The sequence below is a fragment of the Rhinoraja longicauda genome, chromosome 2 (genome assembly GCF_053455715.1).
Source record: "Rhinoraja longicauda isolate Sanriku21f chromosome 2, sRhiLon1.1, whole genome shotgun sequence".
Taxonomy (NCBI): Eukaryota; Metazoa; Chordata; class Chondrichthyes; order Rajiformes; family Arhynchobatidae; genus Rhinoraja; species Rhinoraja longicauda.
In genome coordinates, this window is record NC_135954.1 from 51872805 (window position 1) to 51898926 (window position 26122).

Sequence of the window (26122 nt, forward strand, 5' to 3'; positions counted from 1 at the left end):
ATTTATTATGGGGAACAATGAAATGGCAGACGAGTTAAACCGTTACTTTGGATCTGTCTTCACTGAGGAAGATACACACAATCTCCCAAATGTTCTAGGGGCCGGAGAACCTAGGGTGATGGAGGAACTGAAGGAAATCCACATTAGGCAGGAAATGGTTTTGGGTAGACTGATGGGACTGAAGGCTGATAAATCCCCAGGGCCTGATGGTCTGCATCCCAGAGTACTTAAGGAGGTGGCTCTAGAAATAGTGGAAGCATTGGAGATCATTTTTCAATGTTCTATAGATTCAGGATCAGTTCCTGTGGATTGGAGGATAGCAAATGTTATCCCACTTTTTAAGAAAGGAGGGAGAGAGAAAACGGGTAATTATAGACCAGTTAGTCTGACATCAGTGGTGGGGAAGATGCTGGAGTCAATTATAAAAGACGAAATTGCTGAGCATTTGGATAGCAGTAACGGGATCATTCCGAGTCAGCATGGATTTACGAAGGGGAAATCATGCTTGACAAATCTACTGGAATTTTTTGAGGATGTAACTAGGAAAATTGACAAGGGAGAGTCAGTGGATGTGGTGTACCTCGACTTTCAGAAAGCCTTCGACAAGGTCCCACATAGGAGATTAGTGGGCAAAATTAGGGCACATGGTATTGGGGGTAGGGTACTGACATGGATAGAAAATTGGTTGACAGACAGAAAGCAAAGAGTGGGGATAAATGGGTCCCTTTCGGAATGGCAGGCAGTGACCAGTGGGGTACTGCAAGGTTCGGTGCTGGGACCCCAGCTATTTACGATATACATTAATGACTTAGACGAAGGGATTAAAAGCACCATTAGCAAATTTGCAGATGATACTAAGTTGGGGGGTAGTGTGAATTGTGAGGAAGATGCAATAAGGCTGCAGGGTGACTTGGACAGGTTGTGTGAGTGGGCGGATACATGGCAGATGCAGTTTAATGTAGATAAGTGTGAGGTTATTCACTTTGGAAGTAAGAATAGAAAGGCAGATTATTATCTGAATGGTGTCAAGTTAGGAGGAGGGGGAGTTCAACGAGATCTGGGTGTCCTAGTGCATCAGTCAATGAAAGGAAGCATGCAGGTACAGCAGGCAGTGAAGAAAGCCAATGGAATGTTGGCCTTCGTAACAAGAGGAGTTGAGTATAGGAGCAAAGAGGTCCTTCTACAGTTGTACCGGGCCCTGGTGAGACCGCACCTGGAGTACTGTGTGCAGTTTTGGTCTCCAAATTTGAGGAAGGATATTCTTGCTATGGAGGGCGTGCAGCGTAGGTTCACTAGGTTAATTCCCGGAATGGCGGGACTGTCGTATGTTGAAAGGCTGGAGCGATTGGGCTTGTATACACTGGTATTTAGAAGGATGAGGGGGGATCTTATTGAAACATATAAGATAATTAGGGGATTGGACACATTAGAGGCAGATAACATGTTCCCAATGTTGGGGGAGTCCAGAACAAGGGGCCACAGTTTAAGAATAAGGGGTAGGCCATTTAGAACGGAGATGAGGAAGAACTTTTTCAGTCAGAGAGTGGTGAAGGTGTGGAATTCTCTGCCTCAGAAGGCAGTGGAGGCCAGTACGTTGGATGCTTTCAAGAGAGAGCTGGATAGAGCTCTTAAGGATAGCGGAGTGAGGGGGTATGGGGAGAAGGCAGGAACGGGGTACTGATTGAGAGTGATCAGCCATGATCGCATTGAATGGCGGTGCTGGCTCGAAGGGCTGAATGGCCTACTCCTGCACCTATTGTCTATTGTCTATTGTCTAATCACCCGATCTGAACCCAATTGAACATGCCTTTTATATGCTGAAGCGAAAACTGAAGGGGACTAGGCCCCAAAACAAGCATAAGCTAAAGATGGCTGCAATACAGGCCTGGCAGAGCATCACCAGACAAGACACCCAGCAACTGGTGATGCCCATGAATCGCAGACTTCAAGCAGTCATTGCACGCAAAGGATATGCAACAAAATACTAAACATAATTACTTTCATTTACATGACATTGCTGTGTCCCAAACATTATGGTGCCATGAAATGGGGGGACTATGTATAAACACTGTTGTAATTCCTACATGTGATACCAAAATGTATAAAAATGGTCTTTATTAAAATCTGACAATGTGCACTTTAACCATGTGATTTTTTTTCTATTACAAATCTCAAATTGTGGAGTGCAGAGGCAAATACATAAATAATGGGTCTTTGTCACAAACATTATGGAGGGCACTTTATATCAAAGATACCAGAGGAACAAGATGGACCACTCCGTTGAAATCGCCTATACTGAAGTGTAGTACGCAAAGGAGCCATTTTAGTAGGCAAAACCCACCGTTCGCTATGCCTCTCGCAGTGTAATCAGTGTTTTGGGGGAACAGTATGTGTGATGATACCATTAAAATGCAGAATATATCTCATCTATCAATTCACAGATTTTTGTTATTTTTCTTTTAAAATGTTTCTGCAAGTTTCTGTCTACTAAAATGGCGTAATGACGTACTATGGTTTTTAGCGTTGAGTGGTCTATCTTGTTCCTCTAGTATCTTTGCTTTATATCAATTTATTATGTGGCTATGTTCTTGAAATGCATCAGTAAGGCTTTCCTTGGTCTGTGTCTGATCCAATGTTATTGAAATGATTTTGCTAGTAGAGTGAAGGCTAACTGATTTGCCTTCCTTAATTGGATAAGTTTGATGCCAGTTTAGCTGCTGCCTGATGCCCAGCTGTTAATGTGATTATTGCCTCTGATATTGCACTTCACTTGGTAACTGTTCCAAAGAGCCTTTGTGCTCTTATTCAGAATTTCCAAGCCACTACTGATCAAAATGTATTGTTCATTTCTCTACAGTATTTTGGATACATGCTTTACCGAAATACCCTCCCAGTAAATTGCACTCAGGGTACCGTACTGGCATCGCCCTTGAATGGGGTTCATGACCGAGCCTACGTCATGGTGAATGGGGTAAGGTCTCCTGTTTACTAACTAAACTGTGGCATGAACTTCCACAGTCAATGTATTACACCACTAGGAAGAAATATAACATTGTAGAGTTTTGGAACACTATGGAATATTATGAACAATTCTAAAACAGTGGAGTACTCGGTCCTGAATTTACCGGGTGAGTTGAACAGACGTGTGGCAAGGGCTGAAGGAGCAACAGATGATATTTATGGGCAGTGGATGCTTGGAAGCTGCTGACAATAGGCAGAAATTGATATTTATCTTGTGCCAGGCAGGCTTTGGAGAAGCCTCTGTTGAACCGGGTTGCATTTTGGCTCAAGAAAATGAAGGGGTTTTTCCCTGCAATTTGCCGATTAGAAGCTGGAAAATTAGAGTAGGCGTCGGTCTTTTGCTATCAAGCCTACTTCACAATTCAATACAGTCATAGCCGACCATCTTAATACAGCACTCCCGTTCTGCCCTCGAACCCCTAGTTAGTTTTTGTGTCTTTGTGTTTAGAAATCTGTCGGCATCCTTCTTAAATATACTCACTTACTTGACATCCATCTTCTAATGTGGTGGTCACCACCCAATGAGTGAAGAAATGAGGAAGAATGATGATGAGTCAGTGTATAGAAGTAAGATCGAACGTTTGACCAAATGGTGCCAGCACAACAACCTGGCTCTCAATATCAGTAAAACCAATGAACTGATTGTGGACTTTGGAAGAGGAAAGATGAGGACCCACAATCCTGTTTATATCAACGGGATGATGGTGGAGAGACTCAAAACCTTCAAATTCCTGGGCGTGCATTTTTCCAAAGATCTTTCCTGGACCCAGCACACTGAGGCAATTATAAATAAGGCACATCAACGCCTCTACTTCTATTATTATTTACAGTGTACTATGTTTACATATTCTGTTGTGCTGCAGCAAGTAAGAATTTCATTGTTCTATCTGGGACATATGACAGTAAAACACTCTTGACTCTTGAAATCTCTTTTCATCTCAGTCCTAAATTTCTTGCCGCATTGTGACCACTGATTCTAGACTAGACATACACCATGTCTAGACTAGACATGCACACCATGTCTAGACTAGACATGCACACCATGTCTAGACTAGACATGCACACCATGTCTAGACTAGACATGCACACCATGTCTAGACTAGACTAGGCATGTGGCACCAGCAATGGCTGCCTAGCCAACAGGCTGTCTCGTCCATTCCTTCTTTGTTGTTTTATAGTATGTGTTAAATGTGTGTTTTAGTGTTCTTTAGCTTGTTTTATGTGGAGGGGGGGGTGGGGGAAACTTTTAAAAATCTCTTACCTTGTCGGAGATGCGATTTCTTTTTTCCCCGTATCGTATCTCCGTCCGCACTGCGATCTAACATCCTGGAGTTGGCGGCCTCTGCTGGAGACCATCTTCGGGAGCTTCAACTGCGCGAGCCTGCAGACTTACCATCATGGAGCTTGTGATCCCCTTGCCAGGGATTGACCTCGGAGCTCCAACCGCGGGAGCCTGCGGACATTAACATCATGGAGCTCGCGGTCTCTGGTTAGGGACTGACTTCGGAGGCTCCAAGCCACAGGAGCTTCGACCGCCCCGGCGTGGGAGCTTCGACCACCCCAACGCGGGAGCTTCGACCGCCCCGACGCGGGAGCTTCGACCGTCCTGGCGCGGGAACTTCGACCACCCCGGCGCGGGAACTTCGACCGTCCTGGCGCGGGAACTTCGACCGCCCTGGCGCGGGAACTTCGACCGTCCCGGCGCGGGAACTTCGACCGCCCCGACGCAGGAGCTTCGACCACCCGACGCGGGAGCTTCGACCACCCCGGCGCGGGAACTTCGACCGTCCCGACGCGGGAACTTCGACCGCCCCGACGCAGGAGCTTCGACCACCCCGACGCGGGAGCTTCGACCACCCCGACGCGGGAGCTTCGACCACCCCGGCGCGGGAGCTTCGACCACCGCCGGCTGCGGGAGCTTCGACCGCCCCGACGGCAGATGGTTCGACTGCCCCGACGGCAGATGGTTCGACTGCCCCGACAGCGGGAGAACAAAGAGGAAGTGGATTGGACTTTATTGCCTTCCATCACAGTGAGGAATGTGGAGAATCCACTTGGTGGATGTTTATGTTAATTTTTATGTAGTTGTGTGACTTGTTGCTTTTTTATAGTATGGTTGTATGGTAAATCGAATATCACTGTACCTTAATTGGTACACGTGACAATAAAAGACCTTGAACCTTGAACCCGTCTGCCTCCAGCCAGAGAATACATTGTCCCCACTCTTAATCAGTTGTATGTTCCAATGCGATCCTCTCTCACTCTTCTAAGCTCTAGTAACTACAAGTCGAGCCGACCCAATCTCTCCTCACACTATTCCTTTGCCATTGCAGGAATCAGCCTCCTGAGCCTTTGTTGTGATCGATCCCACATTGGCAAGAACATCCTGTCTTATGTAAAGAAACCAAAATTGAACACTGTACTCCAGATGTGGTCTCTTTGTATTTGTAGCAAGCTGTCCTTGCTCTTCTACTTATTGTCCCTGTGATGAAGGGTGGCATGCCATTTGCCTTCTGACCTGCGGGACATTTGAAAACATTTGAAAACACGTTAGAGGCAGGAATCATGTTCCCAATGTTGGGGGAGTCCAGAACCAGGGGCCACAGTTTAAGAATAAGGGGTAGGCCATTTAGAACAGAGATGAGGAAAAACTTTTTCAGTCAGAGAGTTATGAATCTGTGGAATTCTCTGCCTCAGAGGGCAGTGGAGGCCAATTCTCTGAATACATTCAAGAGAGAGCTAGATAGAGCTCTTAAGGATAGCGGAGACAGGGGGTATGGGGAGGAAACAGGAACGGGGTACTGATTGAGAATGATCAGCCATGATCACATTGAATGGCGATGCTGGCTCGAAGGGCCGAATGGCCTACTCCTGCACCTATTGTCTATTGTCTAAGGCATTTGACTGGCTGAGGAAGAGACACAGCAGCCAATAAAAGGTCGAGAGGATTTAGCAAAGTGGCCTTTTGGCATTGCCTGTGTTGAGGCAGAAGCTGTGTTGAGCACAAGTGCAGTACTGAGGCTTTGGCTTAAGAGGCTTACTGCCGTGTTGAGAAAGTGTAGCTCTGAGACTTTGGCTCAAGAGGCTTCGACGAGAGCTGAAAAAGGCAAATAGCAGACTAAGATACCGTCTAAACTTCTGGGTAATTCTATGTTTTTGGTGTCATAGAGATGGCAGGTGGAATAATGGAAAGCTCTTCCTGCAGGATGTTGGAAGTCGGGGGCATTTCCAGTGCCCGTCATGACTACGTCTGCAGTAAATGCGTTCATTTGTAGCTCCTTAAGGTCCGCGTTAAGGAATTGGAGCTGCAGCTGGATGACATCGGGATTATCTGAAGGTGTGAGAGTGCCGTGGATAAGAGTTACAGTGAGGTGGTCATGCCTAAGGTACAAGCAGGAAGTAGATGGGTGACCCCCAGGGAAGGGAGTGGGCAGAGAGTGCAGGAATGCCCAGTGGCCATTCTCCACAACAGGCCTGCTCCTTTGGACATTGTTTTGGCAGGTGACAGGTCGGGGGGAACAGGATCTGTAGCAGTGGTCTGGCCTACGGTATGGGGCCTGGCTCAGAGGCACACCGGGTAATGGAAAAGTCAGACAGAGCCATCATGATAGGACACTGGTTAGTTAGGGGCACAGACAGGAGACTGTGGCAGCAAATGAGATTCAGGATGGTGTGTTGCCTCCCTGGTGTCAGGGTCCAGGATGTCTTCAATCAGTTGCAGAACATTCTCAAGGAAGAAAGCGAGCAACCTGAAGACAACGTGCACATTGGCACAAATGACATGGGTAGGCTAAGGGATGATGTTCTGCAAAGTGAATATCGGGAGTTATGGCGGGAGATTAAAAAGCAGGACCCCAAAGGTAGTCATCTCTGGATTACTCCCAGTGCCACTAGCTAGTGAGGGTAGAAATAGGAAGATAGGAAAAATGAATGCATGGCTCAGGAGTTGGTGCAAGGGGTAGGGTTTCAGATTTTTTTGACGTTTGGGATCTCCTCTGGGGCAGAGGTGAACTGTACAAGATGGATGAGTTGCCTCTGAACTGGAGGGGGACCAGTTGCTGGAAGCAAAACAAAAGATTCAAATCTGAACCACTGCATAGTTCAGATGCATAGTGCCATTGCATAATTCACGCAGAAAAAATGATATTGATAAACATCTCTGTGTAGCCATATCTAGATGGATATTGGCGCAGATTCTCCCATTTAGCAAAGTCAGAAGCTTAGAGGTATCAGTGAAAGCTACAAACAATCACTTTGAGTCTCTATTTCAGACTAATCTGTCCACAATGATCACATCAGAATTGAGGTCTGAGGTCTTGTACTTTGGGATGTCAAATGTAAAGGGGAAGGTTGAAGGCAAGGCCCTTGACCCATTGAGGGATAAGAACATTTTTGAGAGTGATATGGGCCAGGAGCCAGCATTAGCTGGAACTAGCTCTGCTAGGCAACTTGGCCAGTATGGCCGAAGGACCTGTTTCCCTGCTGCATAACTCTATGACTGTAACTCTTATCTTTTAGTCCTATATCCTTATTCATTCCCAATTGGAGCAATGTTTTGCTCTTCTCCACTCCTATGTAGCTAGCCAATGTTCCCAATTATGAACTCTTCCCTTGTGCCATCTATCTAAACCTTAGCATTAATCCACTTGCAACTAATCGCCCTGTACTCTTGCCCCTCAATTCCTGTCTGAGATGAAATCTCAACTGGGTTTTCTCAAAGTAACATTGTGCAATTGCCTCTCTAGCTTTTAGATCAGGTTTGCACCATTTCCTTATTTACAATAGTTCGTGAAGATTAGTTTAATTTGGCATCATATTTACAACGGACATTGTGGGCCAAAGAGCCTGTTCCTATGCTGTATTGTTCTATGATCTCAGTTTGTTTAAACAAAAAGCTTAATTTTAATTCTGGTTTAAAAACTTTATCTGAATGCGTTTTTTGGATGCATTTCCAAAGCAAACTCAAAAAATGATGTGTTGAGTAGGGAGGGGTTGGAGAATAAATAGATAAAGAATATTGCACAAAAGCCACATCCTGATGTTAGTGTTTGGTACACTAGGGCGTATTGTGTATCTTTTTGATTTTGATTGAAAGTAAGCATCAAGCAAGTTTTGCCCAAATCATTCAACTACTTTAAAGCAATCAAATCTATGTAAATATGTAGACTGTAAAATGAATTGTTTCAAAAGCAAAATTAATTGCTGTATCTTCATACTTAATATCTGAAACATTCCATTCCATTTTGCTAATGCTTTCTTTCGATATTCTGTTTGGACCTTTATTTAACACATGTGGTGCTTCACCAAAATTGACCGATTACTTCCTCCGTATAAGTCAGAATAAGCTCTGTTTATTTCTTATGCTCAAAATAAGAGAAATATAAATAAAGGTTCAAATACTGAGCAGTGTAGCGACCCTAGGGATTGGTCCTGAGAGTCGAACCCTCGGATTGGCCAGCAAGGTCACGTGGTGGTTTTGGCGCCCAAAACCAGTCAGTGGGAAGAGGACTTTGATGTGAATAGTTTGAGTTTAATGGTCGTCTGCGATCTGGGTTGTTATCTTTGTAACTGAATATTGCTACCGCAATAAACTTCTTTGACAAAGTTACAAGCCTTCAGACTCGCCATATTGGTGACCCCGACGTGATCTAGCCGATCACCTACCATGCAAGGACAGGACGCCCCTGCTCCGGTTCTAACGCCCGGCGTACCGCAGCTAAGCGCGGTCAGCGTTCATCTTCCTCCGTTTTGGGCGCACCAACCACACCTTTGGTTTGCGCATGCTGAAGCGCAGTTCCATCTGAGAGGCATCTCGGTGGACGAGACAAAATATTATTACCTGGTCAGTGCTCTACCGCCTGAGACGTCCGCGCGGGTGATGCAGTTCATCACCTCCCCTCCTGCAGACGGCAAGTATGAACCGCTGAAGGTAATCATGCTTCGAACCTTCGGATTTAGTAGGCATGATCGAGCCGAGAGGCTTATGCATCTACCAGATCTCGGAGATCGGCTGCCGTCCGTCCTCATGGCCGAAATGTTGGCGCTGGCAGGCGGGCACAAGGATTGCCTCATGTTTGAACAGGCATTCCGGGAGCAACTTCCAGAAAACGTTAGGTTTATGCTCACGGATTGTTCTTTCGAGGATCCCGTGGCATACGCGGAGAAAGCCGGATCGCTCATGGCGTCGAAATCGCGAAAGTACAGTTCGATCAACAGAGTCTCGGCACCATCGGGCAGCCCGCCGCGACACCAAGATGGCGCTGCGACTCCCGCCATTTCTCCAAAACCCCACCAAAAGGATCCGCACAAGCGCGGCTGGTGTTATTATCATCTGCGATGGGGTGGAGAAGCCCGCAACTGCCGCTCACCTTGCACCTTCTCGGGAAATGCCTCGGCCGATCGTACATAGAGGCAGTTGCGATTGGCCAGAACCGACGCCTCTATGTCGTGGATCGATTCACAGACACAGAGCTCTTAGTCGATCCGGGAGCCATAGTCAGCATTGTGCCGCCGACCGATCTCGAAGCTCGATCGGGTAAGAGAGGGCCTACCCTCATCGCGGTTAATGGTAGCCCCATCCGCACGTATGGTACGCGGGCAATGTCTCTGTCTTTCGGTACCTGCACTTACGAATGGTCGTTTATCATCGCGGAAGTCGGTCAGGCGATCCTGGGCGCAGATTTCCTCTGGGCCTTTTCGCTAGTGGTCGATGTCCGAGGTAAAGGCCTTCGATCCTCCGCTAGCAGCGATGAGCCTGCTGCTCCACCGCCTGCCACCCCGCCCAGCCCGACTGTCCAGGCCATAGTCGCGGCCTCCGGCCCGTATGCTGAGGTCCTGGCTGAGTTTCCGGAGCTGCTCATTCAGCGTTTTGACGCTCCATCTGCAAAGCACGGCGTTGTCCATTATATTTCCACCGAGGGGTCCCCCGTTTTCGCTCGGGCCCAGAGATTGCCGCCGGACAAACTAATGGTTGCGCGTGAAGAATTCCAGAAGATGGAACAAATGGGCATTGTCCGTCGTTCCGACAGCCCGTGGGCCTCTCCGTTGCATATGGTCTCCAAAGCATCTGGGGGGTGGAGACCATGTGGAGATTACTGGCGTCTTAACGCCGTCACCACTGCAGACCGCTACCCCATACCGCACATCCAGGACTTCTCGTCTAGTCTGGAAAGTGCTACGGTGTTTTCCAAAATTGATTTGGTGCGGGGGTACCACCAGATTCCTGTGCATCTGGAAGACGTGCCGAAGACTGCCACGATCACTCCGTTCGGGTTGTTCGAATGGTTGCATATGCCTTTCGGTTTGAAAAACGCGGCACAGGCGTTCCAGAGGCTTATGGACCATGTCGGTCGGGAATTGTCTTTTGTTTTTATTTATTTGGATGATATCCTGGTCGCCAGTCGCTCGGAGCAAGAACATCTGGTCCAGTTACGGACTGTGTTCCAGCGGCTTCAAGACCACGGGCTAATCATTCACCCCTCAAAGTGTCAATTTGGTCTCTCCTCTATTGATTTCCTAGGTCGCCGGATCACCTCAGCCGGTGCCACTCCTTTGCCGGAAAAAGTGGAGGCAGTTCGTGCCTTTCCGCGGCCCACCATGGTAAAGGGGTTGCAGGAGTTTGTAGGGATGGTGAATTTCTACCACAGGTTCGTGCCGGCAGCAGCACGGATCATGCGTCCGCTCTTCCAGTGTCTCGCGGGCAAACCTGTCGAGTTAGAGTGGTCCGCTGCGGCCGAGACAGCCTTTGAGGCAGCTAAAATGGCTCTGGCAGACGCCACCATGCTCGTCCACCCGAGCACCTCCGCCCCCACGGCCCTGACGGTCGATGCGTCAGACGTGGCGGTGGGAGGGGTCTTGGAACAGCATGTTGATGGCAGTTGGCAGCCCTTGCCGTTTTTCAGCCGACAGCTTAATCAGGCTGAGCTGAAATATAGCGCCTTTGACCGGGAGCTTCTGGCTCTCTATTTAGCTGTCCGCCACTTAAGCTATTTTCTAGAAGGCCGCCCGTTCGTGGCCTTTACTGATCATAAACTGCTGACTTTCGCTTTTTCAAAAGTGTCTGACCCATGGTCAGCCCGCCAGCAGCGGCACCTGACTTCCATCTCAGAGTTTACCACGGATGTCCGCCATGTCGCGGGTAAGCTTAATGCCGTTGCTGATGCCCTGTCCAGGCCAGCCGTTTCCCCAATTTCAGCGGAGGAATGCGAGGTAGATTTCCAGGAGCTTGCGGAGGCACAGCGCCTGGCAGACACTGCCTCAGGATATCACTCCACCACTTCGGGGTTGAAGTTGGCCCAAGTGGCTTGTAGGCCTGCGGGTACAAAAGTCTGGTGTGATGTTTCCCTCCCCCGCCCCAGGCCGGTGGTGCCGGCCGCCCTTCAGCGCCGGGTGTTTGATGCCATTCATGGGCTGGCGCACCCGTCCATTCGCTCCACCTCCACCTTAGTAGCCGCTAGATTTGTTTGGCATGGCCTGCGGAAGCAAGTAGCCGCTTGGGCCCGATCCTGTGTTCCCTGCCAGACCTCTAAAGTTCACCGGCATGTCCAACCTCCTGTGCAGGAGTTTGTGGTTCCTGAGGTCCGTTTTTTCCACATTCATGTGGATTTAGTTGGGCCTTTACCTTCCTCCAGGGGCTACACTCACCTACTCACGGTGGTTGACAGATTTACCCGTTGGTCGGAGGCCTTCCCGTTGTCCGACATCTCCACTGCCTCTTGTACCCGGGCCTTGGCCCTGTATTGGGAGGCCCGTTTCGGTGTTCCGTCCGTCATCACCACCGACCGGGGGTCCCAGTTCACCTCTACCCTTTGGGCTACGTTAGCGGAGCTGTACGGTTCCCGGTTGCAGCAGACCACGGCGTATCACCCACAGGCTAATGGGTTCGTGGAGAGGTTTCACCGACAACAGAAGTCTGCCCTCAGTGCGCGGCTGGACGGCCCTGATTGGGTGGATCAGCTGCCCTGGGTCCTTCTGGGCATCCGTACTGCTCCTAAGCAGGATCTCGGAACTTCGTCCGCGGAACTGGTATATGGCTCGCCACTCAGAGTGCCCGGGGATTTCCTTCCAGAGTCCTCTGGACAGCAGCCCTCGGTTCTGTCGGTTTTAGCATCACTCCGGGCGCGAGTGGGTTCCCTAGCTCCGGTTCCTACTTCACGTCACGGGTGTTCCATGGTGCATGAACCGCCAGCCTTGAAGGACTGTGAATTTGTGTTTCTGCGTAGGGATGCCCATCGTTCCCCGTTGCAGAGGGGCTATGAAGGACCATTCCGCGTGTTGCGTAAAAGAACGGTCACTTTCACCTTAGATGTTGGGGGCAGGAGTGAGCTCGTCTCTGTGTCCAGGCTCAAACCTGCCCACTTGGATCAGGACCGTCCTGTCCTGGCCGGTCAACCCCCTCGTCGGGGCCGTCCTCCTGCAATTCCCTCCGACCCGGGACCTACTGCTCCTGTGGTCCCTGCAGCCCCTCTCCTTACTCGTTCTGGTCGCAAAATCCGGCTCCCTGCTAGATTCCGTACCTTGGGTTCTGGGGGGGGGGGTCATGTAGCGACCATAGGGATTGGTCCTGAGAGTCGAACCCTCGGATTGGCCAGCAAGGTCACGTGGTGGTTTTGGCGCCCAAAACCAGTCAGTGGGAAGAGGACTTCGATGTGAATAGTTTGAGTTTAATGATCGTCTGCGATCTCGGTTGTTATCTTTGTAACTGAATATTGCTACCGCAATAAACTTCTTTGACAAAGTTACAAGCCTTCAGACTCGCCATAGCAGTTCTAAAATTAACCTTGATTTTTAAAAAATTAATAGCTGTTTTAAGTGAATTAACAGTAATCGGTGTTTCGCAAAACAAGAAGTGCTGGAGGAACTCAGCGGGGCAGGCAGCATCTATTGATCTATATGTTTTGGGTCTAAATCCTTCTTCAGACTGATGGAGTAGGGTGAGGATAGCTGGAAAAAAGGAGTGAGGGTGGGGCAAAGCCTGGCAAGTGCTAGGTGGATGATGATGAAGGGGGTTTGAGTGGTGGATGGGTGGAGTAAGTGACAAAGGAAAGAGGTTAGATGGAGACACAATGGTGTCAGATAAGAAGAGAAGAGGAGTGAAAGTAATTTTACATTGATAAGTTGAAGTGTAAACTAGACAATTGTTTCACCAACCACTTGCATTCTGCCTGCCAAAGCCTGCTGGATCTCCCAGTTGCTAACCCTTTTCACTTATCCTCCTGTTCCCATACCTTTCTATCCTTGTGGTCTCCTGCATTGCCAGAAGATAGCCACACACAAACTTGAGGAACACCTCATATTCTGCTCGGATAGCTTACAACCCAACAGTATGAGCAATGAATGTTCTGGTTTCAGTGATGCTCCCCCACCCTCCTCCCATTACACCCCCCCCCCCCTCAATGCACGTTCATTCCCCCCCTCCCCTCCCAGTCACGCTGTTCCTTTCCCCTCCTGCACATTCATCTCCCATCCCTGAGTTGCATTTTTCCCTTTTATACCTTTTTCTCTTCCTCCCTGCCTCCTTCCATCCATATCCCTCCCTCTGATTTCACTCCTCCTCTTTCTTCATCTGCCACCTTTTTTTCCTCCTTTTCACCTCTGTCATTTACACCACCCATTTGCCAAGCAATCCCCCCTCATCTGTATCCACCTATTACTGTGTAGGAAGGAACAGCAGATGCTGATTTAAACTGAAGAAAGACACAAAATGCTGGAGTAACTCAACGGGACAGGCAGCATCTCAGGAGAGAAGGAATGGGTGATGTTTTGGGTCGAGACCCTTCTTCAGACTAGAGTGGTTGTAGACTAGAGTGGACTAGAATCTGAAGAAAGGTCTCGACCCATTCCTTCTCTCCAGGGATGCTGCCTGTCCTGCTGAGTTACTCCAGCATTTTGATTCTATCTTCCACCTATTACTGGCCAGGCTTTGCCCATCAGTCTGAAGAAGGGTCCTTACCTGAAACATCATCTGATCATTCCCTCCCCAGATTCTGCCTGATCTACTGAGTTCCTCCAGCACTTTGTGTTTTAAGCAATTTGCATTTATATAAGAAAAAAAAATCACTTTGCTTCATAAAAGATATTTTAGGAAAATATTGACATCCCGAGTCAATGACTGAGATATTGGGAGCGGTGGTTGAAAATTCTGTAAAAGAGGTAGAAATAGTGTAATAATGCCTCTGTTTTATCCCATGTTTGTTCATTAGGTATTTCAAGGTATTCTCGAAAGAAATGAAATAATCTGGATAAACATCACTGGTCAAGCTGGATCACGACTTGATATTTTAGTTGAAAACATGGGCAGAATAAATTATGGCAAAGACATCCATGATACAAAGGTACATGAAATATGCTTTATTTCAGAGGTTCAATGGTGTTTTATTTATCTCACATGCAACTGCACAGTGAAATTCTTTTTGCATGTATTACACATGCTGCCATCGCCATTTTTGGCACCATTCTTCAAAGTACAAAGCCCGGTCCTCCCGCGCACTGGAGTTCTGGAACAGTTCCCGTGATCCAACGTCCCTCTCTTCATCCGGCCATCTTTGTCTCCTGGAAACGCTGGAGACGTTACCCCAGTTCACCGTCTTATTGGTCCTTGCTCCTCATGTCTGACATTTCCAGCTACCTCCTGATTATACCGTCCGGCGAGCTTTCGGGCGGGTTCCTGTTCCCGTTGACTGACAAGCCTTTGGGATGACCACAATGAGCCTTCGGGCGCATTTTCGATCCTGCCGAGCCTTCAGGTGAGCCCCTACCATCGACTAGCCTTCAGGTGAGGTATCGGTCCCTCCGACCAACGAGCCTTATCTTAGTAATTCTGTGGTATGCACTGATTGGAAGGACAATTTTAGAATGGCCGGATAGTGTTGATGGTCCGAAAGAAATGTGTGGAGATATACTTCAACAAATCATATCATGGTTTAATAATTTTAAGAAAAGATTTGCAGTTTTGATTTTATTCATGTCATCTTCCTGTACTGGAAATCAAGACATATTATTCTTTTCCTGGGATGTATTAGTTATGGCACTCTTAAAAGCACTAGTCTGGTTTATTTCTCTTCAAATTTAAGTCTATAGCATTGAGATCAGAAGACTTGCAATGTGTGTGCTTTTAACGACACAATCTCTATTTGTGGGACATGATCTCCAAAATCAAAAATTTTAAAGCAGAAGTGTCAGATGTACACATGGTCTCAGTATATATTAACGAGTTATGCTGAATTTTTGTGAAGAAGATCCTTAATGATTGTTATAGTTCCATTTGAGACCATGTAAATGAATAAATGTAAGTTTATTTTGCTGGATCCTTGCAGAATTAGGCCATTCGGCCTGTAGTCTAAACCACCATTCATTCATGGCTGATCTATCTTGACCCTCTCCACCCCATTTTCCTGTCTTCTCCCCATAACCCTGGACATCCCTACTAATCCTTTGTAAGAATTTAAATTTTCTGGATATGAACGGGAGTAATGAAATTCTTCCTTGCCACAGCTTTACAGGACATGAGATACATTGAACATAACTAATTACAATGAAAATAAATGTGCAATAACTTGTTAATAATTCTAAGTAAACTAAACCATACTGCTCATGTTCATTGTGTCCAAGCTAGCAGTTCCTTGTAGCACTTCCTTCATCCCTATTCTTTGACTCCCATCTCCTGATCAATTTCAAGTGCATCCCAATAAGTTGTCTTCAATTGTAAACATTTCTTAATGCTTGCAGTGTCATGTGAAAATCTTATTGAATGACCTATGAAATTCAAGATCAGTAGTATTCAATATCAGTGTTCATTCACATTAATAACTTAAATAAATCAATAAGACTACCTCATGACTTTGAGACACAAGAGGCTGCAGATGCTGGAATCTGGAATGAAGAAAGTGAGCTGTGAGAAGAATTCTGCAGATCAGGCATTATCTGTGGAAGAAAATGGATAGTTGATGTTGATGGAATGTTGACTGTCCATTTCCCTCTCCAGATGCTGCCTGACCCACGGTGTCCCTCTTGCAGCTCTCCTTCCCTTCCACTGGCTCTTCAGAATTCAGTCTGACTCTCCCTGATCAGGCATTGTAAGCAGTCTTTTTCCAACAGTCCATTATTCTCCATGTCCTCGCTTATCGTCCTCAAATAGTGGATTCTATTAACTTCATGACAAAATTTGGCCTCACTTCCTAGTGTCTTTTTCCAGCCTTCATAAACTATATTGTGAAGGAAACAATTTTCAATTCCAGGGGGACGATTCTTGAATTTTGAAGATTGTGATCAAAGCACCTGCAGTTTCCTGACCACTTTCAATATCTTGGTATAGTATCAATTAGGTCCTGGTGATGTGCCTGTCTTCAGTTCCAATCTAATGGTTTCAGTTCTCCAACTTTAGGTACCCTCTAACAACCTCCCCCCCCCCCCCCCACCTCTCCTTTTCTCCCCAACACCCTCCCCTGCGCCCCACATGGACTCTCACCTATTTCTCCCCTTCACCCCACCCCTCCTCCTCCCGCTACCTCCCTCCCTCTGGCTTCACAATCTGCAATTCTTCAAATTCATTCACACTGACCCTTCTTATCTCTCGCCTTTGTTCCAACCATCTGCCTGTCAATCAATCCCCCTCGCCTGTGTCGACTTAATACCCGCCACGCAATGTCCTGCCTCCCCTTTTCCATCATTCTTTTCCACCCGTTCAATCAGACTGAAATGTCACCTATTCATGTTCTCCAGAGATGCTGTCTGACCTGCTGACTTACTCTGGCAATTTGTGTCCATTATGTTCTCTTAGTCATATTTTTAAATACATTAGTTCTAATACAGTATTTCCCATGATATATTTCGTCTTCGTTTGTTACAACTACAGATGGCACAGCAAAGAGATGTCATTTTCTTTCTTCCCTACAGGGTCTGGTAACAAATCTTACTCTGGCTTCACAAATCCTAACTAACTGGACTATCTACTCATTAAATATTGATGAAGCCATATCAAATGGCCTGTTAAATAAGCTCCAGACACTTCCAGGCCTCACTGCTACGACCAAAGTGAATGTGCCATCCTTTTACTTGGGCTCCTTTGTGATTCCGAGTGGAATTCCTTATCTACCTCAAGATACATACCTTAAATTTCCAGGATGGACCAAGGTGAGTGCAAGATTTGAATTAAATTTGGCAAAATAATGTAACTTGGAGTGGGCTTTAATTAGTAATGAACGCAAACAGGTGGAAAGCAGCAGGCTTTAAGCTATTGTGAATGAATATGTATTTTCATGTATTAAACATTTGTCCCATTTCTCAATCCATCCACTTAGATACCCATTATTCACACTTATTGTTCAGCAGAAAATACAGGGTGTAATAGATCTAAGTTCATTGCTGACTCAAAGCTTGGAGAAAGAGAGATAGCAGTGAGAATCTATGCTATTAGCTGATATAGTTAATTAGAGATATTGATATTTTGTTGTAGATGGTTGAAGATGGTTTATTTTGTTGTTGTCTTAGCTAATATAAAATGAATGCTTATTTTCAGTAGAAAGCAGTTAGATGGATGCTTGTGGCAGAAATGTTATCATTGGGAATGGAATGTGTTTGTCCCTCTAGGAGGGATAGGGAGTAGACAGAGGCATATAGGGGTTCTTTGTTCTTAAATTACTCCCTTGTCTGATAGTGTTAGCTTGTGTATTAAAATAGTTAGAGCAAGGTTGTGCAGCTGTGAGATTGCTCGTATATAGTAGATTAAAAGTTTATTTCTCAATAACAACTCCTTATCTGGGTGCTTGTGAAAGTAGGAAAAGTTTTGAATCCACTCTAGGTAAATTGATGCGTTTCCCCGAACGCATGTGACTTGTATTAATGGTTTTGTTTTCTCTGTAACCATGGGAATTGTATTAGAATTGTAATTGGTCCTTGATTTTATCTGTTACACCCCTTTTTCCTTTATGTATAAAAACGAAACAATCGTGGAAAAGTTGTTCTTTCCCTTTCCCCAGTTGAGATCTTTTCAGACACTAGCATTGTATCTGGAGATCCTCACGGGCAGAACCCCACTGTGGAATAAATCTGTTGTGCTCATTCAGTATACGCATATTATTCAGGCTGAAGGTAAATAACTCAGATTGTCAGCAGTGAGGAGGGCATATATAGTGCACAAAGGCATATAGTGGCTGTGTTCTGCAGCTGCGGCTCACCGGCAGTCTCTCTGTCTTTTTTTTGTTTTTTTGTCTATTGTCATCGTTTAATGTACGTTTTGTTTTATTTTTTAACTCTGTGTATGTGGGGGGGTGGTGGGGGGGTTGGGGGAAACCTTTTTTCAAATCTCCTCCTCAACGGAGATGCGACCTTTACCGTGTCGTATCTCCGTTCGCGCTATGGCCTAACATCGTGGAGTCGGCGGCCTCCAGCTGGGATCGACCTTGAAGACTCCGGTCGCAGGGCCTGGACTTACCATCTCGGAGGCTTCGGCCGTGGGCCCTGCAGACCGCAACATCGGGAGCTCGCAGGTCCCTGGCTGGTGACCGGTTTTTGGGAGCTCCAACCGTAGCAGCTTCGACCGCCCCGAAGTGCGAGGTACGATCGACCCGCTCGCAGGCCCTTCATCGCCCTGCGTGGCTCGGCCGCAGCACTTTCCATCGCCCGGTGGGGGCTCAGGACTTTCATCGGCCTGCTCGGCTCGGCCCTGGGACTTTCCATCGCCCGGTGGGGGCTCAGGACCTTCATCGGCCTGCTCGGCTCGGCCCTGGGACTTTCCATCGCCCGGTGGGGGCTTCAAAAAGTTGGGAGCCTCGATCACCTCGTGGCACCACGGGAGAAGAAATCAGGAGGAGATAAGACTTTGCCTTCCATCACAGTGAGGGTATGCCTAGAGCAATCACTGTGATGGCTGTTTGTGTAAAAATTGTATCTGTGTGTCCTGTGCTTTTTGTTGTCTACTGCCGGCTGCCGCTTCTCCGTTAGGATAGTTTGTCTGTTTGTTTTTATGTTTGATTGTTTATGTAAAGCGCTTTGAGCTTCTGGAAAGGCGCTATATAAAATAAATGCTTATTATTATTATTATATATAGATAAGTTGAGGAGTATAATGGAGTATAATGTGAGAGAATGTGAGATAATACATTTCATGTGAAGACTAGTTTTAAAGTGGTGGAAACTAGCAAACTTGGTGTGAACCTTTGTCTTGGCGAACCCCTTTGTGTGACAGTTAGTAAACCTCCAGGAACAACAGCAATTGGAGCACAGGATATGTTTATTTTATTGTAAAAAGGTTTGGAAAACAAAAGCAAGGAAGTCCTGTTGAGATTATAAAGGTTTTAGTGAGATGTCATTTGAAGTGTAAGAAAATAACTGCAGATGCTGGTACAAATCGAAGGTATTTATTCACAAAATGCTGGAGTAACTCAGCAGGTCAGGCAGCATCCCAGGAGTGAAGGAATGGGTGACGTTTCGGGTCGAGACCCTTCTTCAGACTGATGTCAGGGGGGCGGGACAAAGGAAGGATATAGGTGGAGACAGGAAGATAGAGGGAGATCCTGGAAGGGGGAGGGGAAGAGAGGGACAGAGGAACTATCTAAAGTTGGAGAAGTGAATGTTCATACCGCTGGGCTGCAAGCTGCCCAGGCGAAATATGAGGTGCTGTTCCTCCAATTTCCGATGGGCCTCACTATGGCACTGGAGGAGGCCCATGACAGAAAGGTCAGACTGGGAATGGGAGGGGGAGTTGAAGTGCTCAGCCACCGGGAGATCAGGTTGGTTAAGGCGGACTGAGTGAAGGTGTTGAGCGAAACGATCGCCGAGCCTGCTTTTGGTTTCGCCGATGTAAAGAAGTTGACATCTAGAGCAACGGATGCAATAGATGAGATTGGAGGAGGTGCAGGTGAACCTCTGTCTCACCTGGAAAGACTGTTTGGGTCCTTGGATGGAGTTGAGGGGGGAGGTAAAGGGACAGGTGTTGCATCTCCTGCGGTTGCAGGGGGAAGTGCCCGGGGATGGGGTGGTTTGGGTAGGAAGGGACGAGTGGACCAGGGAGTTACGGAGGGAACGGTCTCTGCGGAACGCAGAAAGGGGAGGGGATGGGAAGATGTGGCTAGTAGTGGGGTCCCATTGTAGGTGACGGAAATGTTGGAGGATGATTTGTTGGATACGCTGGCTGATGGGGTGGAAGGTGAGAACGAGGGGGATTCCGTCCTTGTTACGAATGGGGGGAGGGGGAGCAAGTCGGAGCTGCGGGATATAGAAGAGACCCTAGTGAGAGCCTCATCTATAATGTAAAGAGGGGAAGTCCCGTTTCCTGAAGAATGAGGACATCTCTGACGCCCTAGTGTGAAACACCTCATCCCGGGCGCAGATGCGGCGTAGACGGAGGAATTGGGAGTAGGGGATAGACTTTTTGCAGGAGACAGGGTGGGACGAAGTGTAGACCAGATAGCTGTGCGAGTCAGTGGGTTTATAGTAGATGTCAGTCACTAGTCTGTCTCCTGTGATGGAGATGGTGAGGTCCAGAAACGGGAGGGAGGTGTCGGAGATAGTCCAATAATATTTAAGAGCAGGATGGAAATTGGAAGTGAAGTGTATGAAGTCAGTGAGTTCTGCATGGGTACAAGAGGTAGCACCAATGCAGTCGTCGATGTAGCGGAGGTAGAGTTCAGGGATGGGGCCAGTGTACGTCCGGAACAGGGATTGTTCGACGTACCCGACAGAGGCAGGCATAGCTAGGGCCCATGCGAGTGCCCATAGCTACGCCTCTGGTTTGGAGGAAGTGGGAGGAGTCAAAGGAGAAGTTGTTAAGGGTAAGAACCAGCTCTGCTAGGCGGAGGAGAGTGTCAGTAGATGGGGATTAGCTGGTTCTACAGTCGAGGAAGAAACGGAGGGCTTCAAGACCATCCTTGTGGGGGATGGAAGTGTAGAGTGACTGGACATCCATGGTAAAGATGAGGGAGTGGGGGCCTGGAAACCGGAAGTTATCGAGGAGATGGAGAGCGTGTGAGGTGTCTTGGACGTAGGTGGGGAGGGATTTGACCAGGGGGGATAGGATGGAGTCGAAGTCATTTGAAGTGGTTTGTGCAGTATTGGTCTCCGCTTCGCAAGATGTGTCTCTGATCCTTTTCTTAGAATCAGCGCAGTACATATTCTTAAAATTGATAGAAGATATGAAGTATCCATTCCTTGAAGAGTTGTTGAGTAAAACTGAAGTCCTGGGGTTTAGGTGAGAAATAGGACTGTTTCAGTCATCTGAGCATCAACCCGATCAATCTCACTCGGAATATGTTGTCCCAAACCAAACACCGTTCATTCTTCTTCAATCCACAAAATGAGGCTGGTTTTACTCAACTTTTCGCAGAAGGATAACCTCTTCATACCAGAAATAAAATGAATGAATCTGTGCTGCACAAGTTTAGTCATGAGTTTAGGAGCAAAGATGAGGATCTATATGGTCAATGCATTTTCCCTCAATACTTATATTCTATCAGTATGATTTGCATTGATAGTGTGCATTTGTTCTCTGTTTTCTGTAATTGATCAATTGTAACTGAGAAATATTGAAAACAGGAACAGAAGCCCATTCAAAACAAGCCCATTCAATAACATCAATGTGCTCCTCTTAATATCAAGTTCCTGTTATCTTCTTGGAACAGCAATCTACCTTTTTGTCAAACATTTTCAGTGATTTGGCTTATACAACCAGCTCTTGATGTAGTGAACACACCCTGTGTGAAGAAATATCTAATTTCTCTCATAAATGTCTTCCACTCTACCTGAGTCTGGAGTGTTCTGGGCAGCCTAGACAGGAGATACCTTATCCAGTCGGTTTTGCTCTGTCAGAAAGTTGTTCACTTCAATTAGATCCCCTCTCATTCTTCTAAACTGTGATGAATACAAAACTAAACAACTTAATCTCTCCTTGCAAGGTTATCCCCCCCATCCCAGGAATAAGTCTAGTGAATCTTATAACAAAGTATATTCTTTCTTCGGTAAGAAAATCAAATCAGTAAGCAATATCACCAATGACCTAAATAATTTTGATCTAACCACACCAGTCCCTAACTCTCGCCACACCTAACCACATCAATCCATAACTACACTGCACACCTGCATGCTTGCTTAGAGTAACTGGTGTGCATGGGCACGCAATCCTCTCGGAATATCACGCCTCCCAATCTAACATGAAATAATCTACTGCTTTAATATTTTTCCTACTGAAATGGATAACATCACATTCATCACACAATACTCCATCTGCCATGCTTTGTCAATTAGCTTAGTCTGTCTAAATTGCCTTGAAGCCTCTTTATGGTCTCCTCCCAATTCATAATTTCATACCGTTTAGTGCCATTGGCAAACTTTGAAGTATTACATTTTTCCAAATCATTAAATTAAAAACCAAATCATTGTCACAAAATCTGAACAGTTATGCGGTAATCACCAATCCCTGCAAAACCCTGCAATCACTGGTCAACGCGAGACATCCCGAAACAATCAATTTTATTCATCCCTCTCCATCCAAATCAACCCCTCCCGGTCCCCACAGGTCTCTACATCTACTCCCTCATATTCAGCCACAGACCCCAGCAGCCCTTCCAGATGAGACAGCTCTAACTTCATCCTTTTTCCCTTCCATACATCCCCTTCCACCTATATCCTTTCGTCTGGCCTCACATTTCATTCATCTTCTCTCCCCATCTTACACCCCTTTGTCTCTTTTTCAACTCTTGCCTTTGTCTGTCTGGCAATCGGAACACTCCTCACCTGCACTGACCTATCACTTGCCTGGCTTCATCCCATCCCGACCTCAATCTCAAGCTTTCTTTCCCCCCACCCCACAACTACAATCAATCTGAAGAAGGATCTCGACCCAAATCGGCAGCTATCCATGTGCCTGATACACTGTTACTCCAGCAATTTTTGTGTTTGCCCTTTATTCTGACTTTGTTTCCTGTTTATCCAAATCATTTTCAATCCTAGCCAGTCTATTATTCACAATGTCATGTGCTTTAATTTTGTACACTGACTTCTTTTGTGGGACTTTCCAAAAGCTTTATGAAAATCCAGGTACACATCATCAACTGGTTCTCCTTTTTTGAAGCTACCAGTTATGTCCTCAGCAAAATCCAGTTGATTTCCTCAACACCATTTCAGAAATCTGTGTTGACTTTGTCTAATCCTCTTGCATTTTGAAAAATGTGCTATTTTCTTTACAACAGCTTCTTCTATTTACAAATTCTCTAGAATTTGTAAAACGTCTCATATAGATTGGATAGCAAGGTATTTTGTTAGTTGGCGGGGATGTGATATCTGAACTGTAAATGCAATGAGCAGAAAACTTTGACTGAAAACAACAATGTCTTGCCTGGTGGAAGTGAATGCGAAATGAATAATTTTGACACCTTTTACAGAAGGCTGTGAACTTACAGATGTTATCAGTGTCATGCTGTCAAACGGTGAGACAGATTTATTTGATAAAAGCTCTTTTAGTTCTGCAGTGTTTGGGCAAATTCGTTGAATAGTATAAGATTATATCAAGGGTTTATCATTAAAATCTTTCAAATAGGTGTCTTTTTCTCTGAATTGCCATATGTGACTGCAGGCAGAGCCTTTTAAGTCCATAACTCCTCCTCGATTTTTCAAGAATCAATCCACCAATTTTTCAGGTATTATCGTTAGATGAAACTTCCCAGTATTTGTGTTTAATTTTTCCCCATTTTTCTTTATATTTTATGATTCTTAAAGTTCAGTTGTACCTGTAACAGGAGAGAAATATTCTTTGGGCAATCACTCTCTCTCACTCTCTCTATTTGGTGTACTTTTTCAACTAATGCTGTCAATTTGAAACAGGATTTACAGTAATAATTGGCTAAAGTGGTTTCCAAAGAGTCATCACGGCAGAGTTTTTCGTTTATTTTCATTCCCTAGTAAGGTTTTGTTATTTTTCATGCTTGGCTAAGATTGATGCTTCATTAGTGCATGTTGGTACACTCACCGCCCAATAACAATACTCATAATCAGTAAGTGTCTGCCTTGGTCAGTGCCACGAAGAACATTCAAACTAAGTGGAGAAATAAAATGTTGACCCGTCTCTGTTCTCAACTAAACCTACCAGCAGAAAGAATCATGAGTTATATATATGCATCAGTGCCTGCAACTTTGTGAAGCCAAGAAGTTGGGCAGTACAGTTGTAACCTCAGAATACCAAGCTTCAGATGTGAAGCCTTAGAAGTGCACTCGTCCTTGCTGCATCAACCCCTGGGCTCGTGTCACCTGCAGCTCTGATCACAGTAGAGTGATCACAAAGTTGAATCTTTACTTATTTGTTTTGCTCCCGTGTCCACAGGTCAGCCAAATTCCTAACCGTACAGTAATACCTAATAGTTACACAGCTTCTGAGGCTGTGCAACCTGTGTGACATCTTTGTTGACATTGCATGGGCACATTACACCCCCAAAATGGAAGGGCCAGCAGTGACAAGACCTGCCTGGTGAAGGCCATACTGTTCGTTGGAGAAGCAGTCACAGCTTTGCACAGACAATAGACAATAGACACAGGGAATGCATTTTGAGTCCAAATCCCTTGTTCCATCACAAAATTGGCCTGAGCGCTTTCATGTGCTGTCCACATTGCGCAAAAATCATTGGGATTTGCACAGCTAATCCATTGCACAAATGAATTGTTCCTCATTGAAATGAGGAAGTGTGGACCCAAATGTAAATAATTGCTGACTACAATACTGCATGCTCTTTGTGTCATACACCTCTCAGCAAATTTATGCACTCAATGCGCTGAGTTCCTTCCCTGCTCAAACATATCATCAACCAGGAGATCCAGTAGGCCTTGGTGGACTGAACGCAAGTGTTCAATGAAACACTTGCCGAGTCTACCCTTTGTTTTGCCAGAGCACAGGAGCCCACATCGAGAACACCGGATGCAATAGATGAGGTTAGAGGACGTGCATGTGAATCTCTGTCTCACTTGGAAGGTCTGTCAGGGTCCCTGAACTAAGAGAGTGGTCTCTGCAAAAGGCAGAAAGGGCTGGAGATGGGAATATGGAATTAGTGATGGGATCACGTTGGAAGTGACGAAAATGTTGTGGGAAGATGTGCTGATTGCAGAAACTGGAGGGTTGAAATGTGAGGACCAGGGGAACTCTGTCCTTGTTGTGTCTGGGGAGAAAGGGAGTGAGAACAGAAGTCTGAGACACAGAAGAAACATGAGTGGGGGGCGACAGCCCAGGGACACCATGCTCACTTAAAAAATGTGGACATCTCAGAAGTCCGCGTACGGAAAGTCTCATCTTGGGAGCATATGTGGTGGAGTCAGATGAATTGAGAGTAGCGGTTGTGTCTTTCCAAGAGGCAGGGTGGGAGGAAGTGTAGTCATGATAACTGTGGGAGTTGCTAGGTTTATAATAGATGCCATTCGATAGCCTATTTTTTTTTCCATGCTTCCAGTCCTCCTCCCCCCCCCCCCCCCCAGGAGGAAGTGTAGTCCAGGTAACCATGGGTGTTGGGAGGTTTATAGTGAATGATCAGTTGATAGAAAATCTGTACAAAGGCAAGACCAAGCGTAGACCATTTCGCTGAACATTTAAGCTCAGCCCATCATGGCCTACTGGATCTCCTGGTTAATAACTATTTTAGCTTCCCTTCTCATTATCTCATTGACCTTCATGTTTTGGACTGCCTCCCTTGCTAGTTAGTGTGAGACCACACCCAAACTAGAGGATTAGAGGTTGGATAGCTTGCAACCCAATAGTATGAACATTGAATTCTCAAATTTAAGGTAGCTTCCGACTAACCCTACTCCTAAATCCCTCCATCCTTTCTCTCCCACATCTCCCCTTCCATCGCCCAAACCGTACCCTTTCCATCCCCCAAGCCCTTCCCCAGTGCCCCACCTAGTGTAGAGCTGATGAAGAGTCTCAACCCGAAACGTCCTTTTCTCCAGAGATGCTGCCTGACCTGTTGAGATACACTGGCATTGTGTGTCTATCTCCACTTTTCCAGCCGCCTTCTCTGCCCTACCATCATTCTGAAGAAGGGTCATATTACGAAATCTAACCATGTTCTCCAGAGATGTTGCCTGACCTGCTGATTACCCCATCACTTTGTGTCCTTTTCAACATTGGTTTA

At 46.3% G+C, this 26122-nt stretch overlaps 1 protein-coding gene across 1 annotated transcript in view; it reads left to right on the forward strand.

Moving 5' to 3' along the window:
- glb1 (galactosidase, beta 1) overlaps nucleotides 1-26122 on the forward strand; it is an 80161-nt gene that overhangs the window by 38696 nt on the left and 15343 nt on the right. Inside the window, exons 13-15 of the mRNA XM_078419245.1 lie at nucleotides 2858-2971; nucleotides 14223-14354; nucleotides 16915-17151. Coding sequence (XP_078275371.1) covers nucleotides 2858-2971; nucleotides 14223-14354; nucleotides 16915-17151 — 483 coding nt within the window. The remainder of the gene's footprint in view (nucleotides 1-2857; nucleotides 2972-14222; nucleotides 14355-16914; nucleotides 17152-26122) is intronic.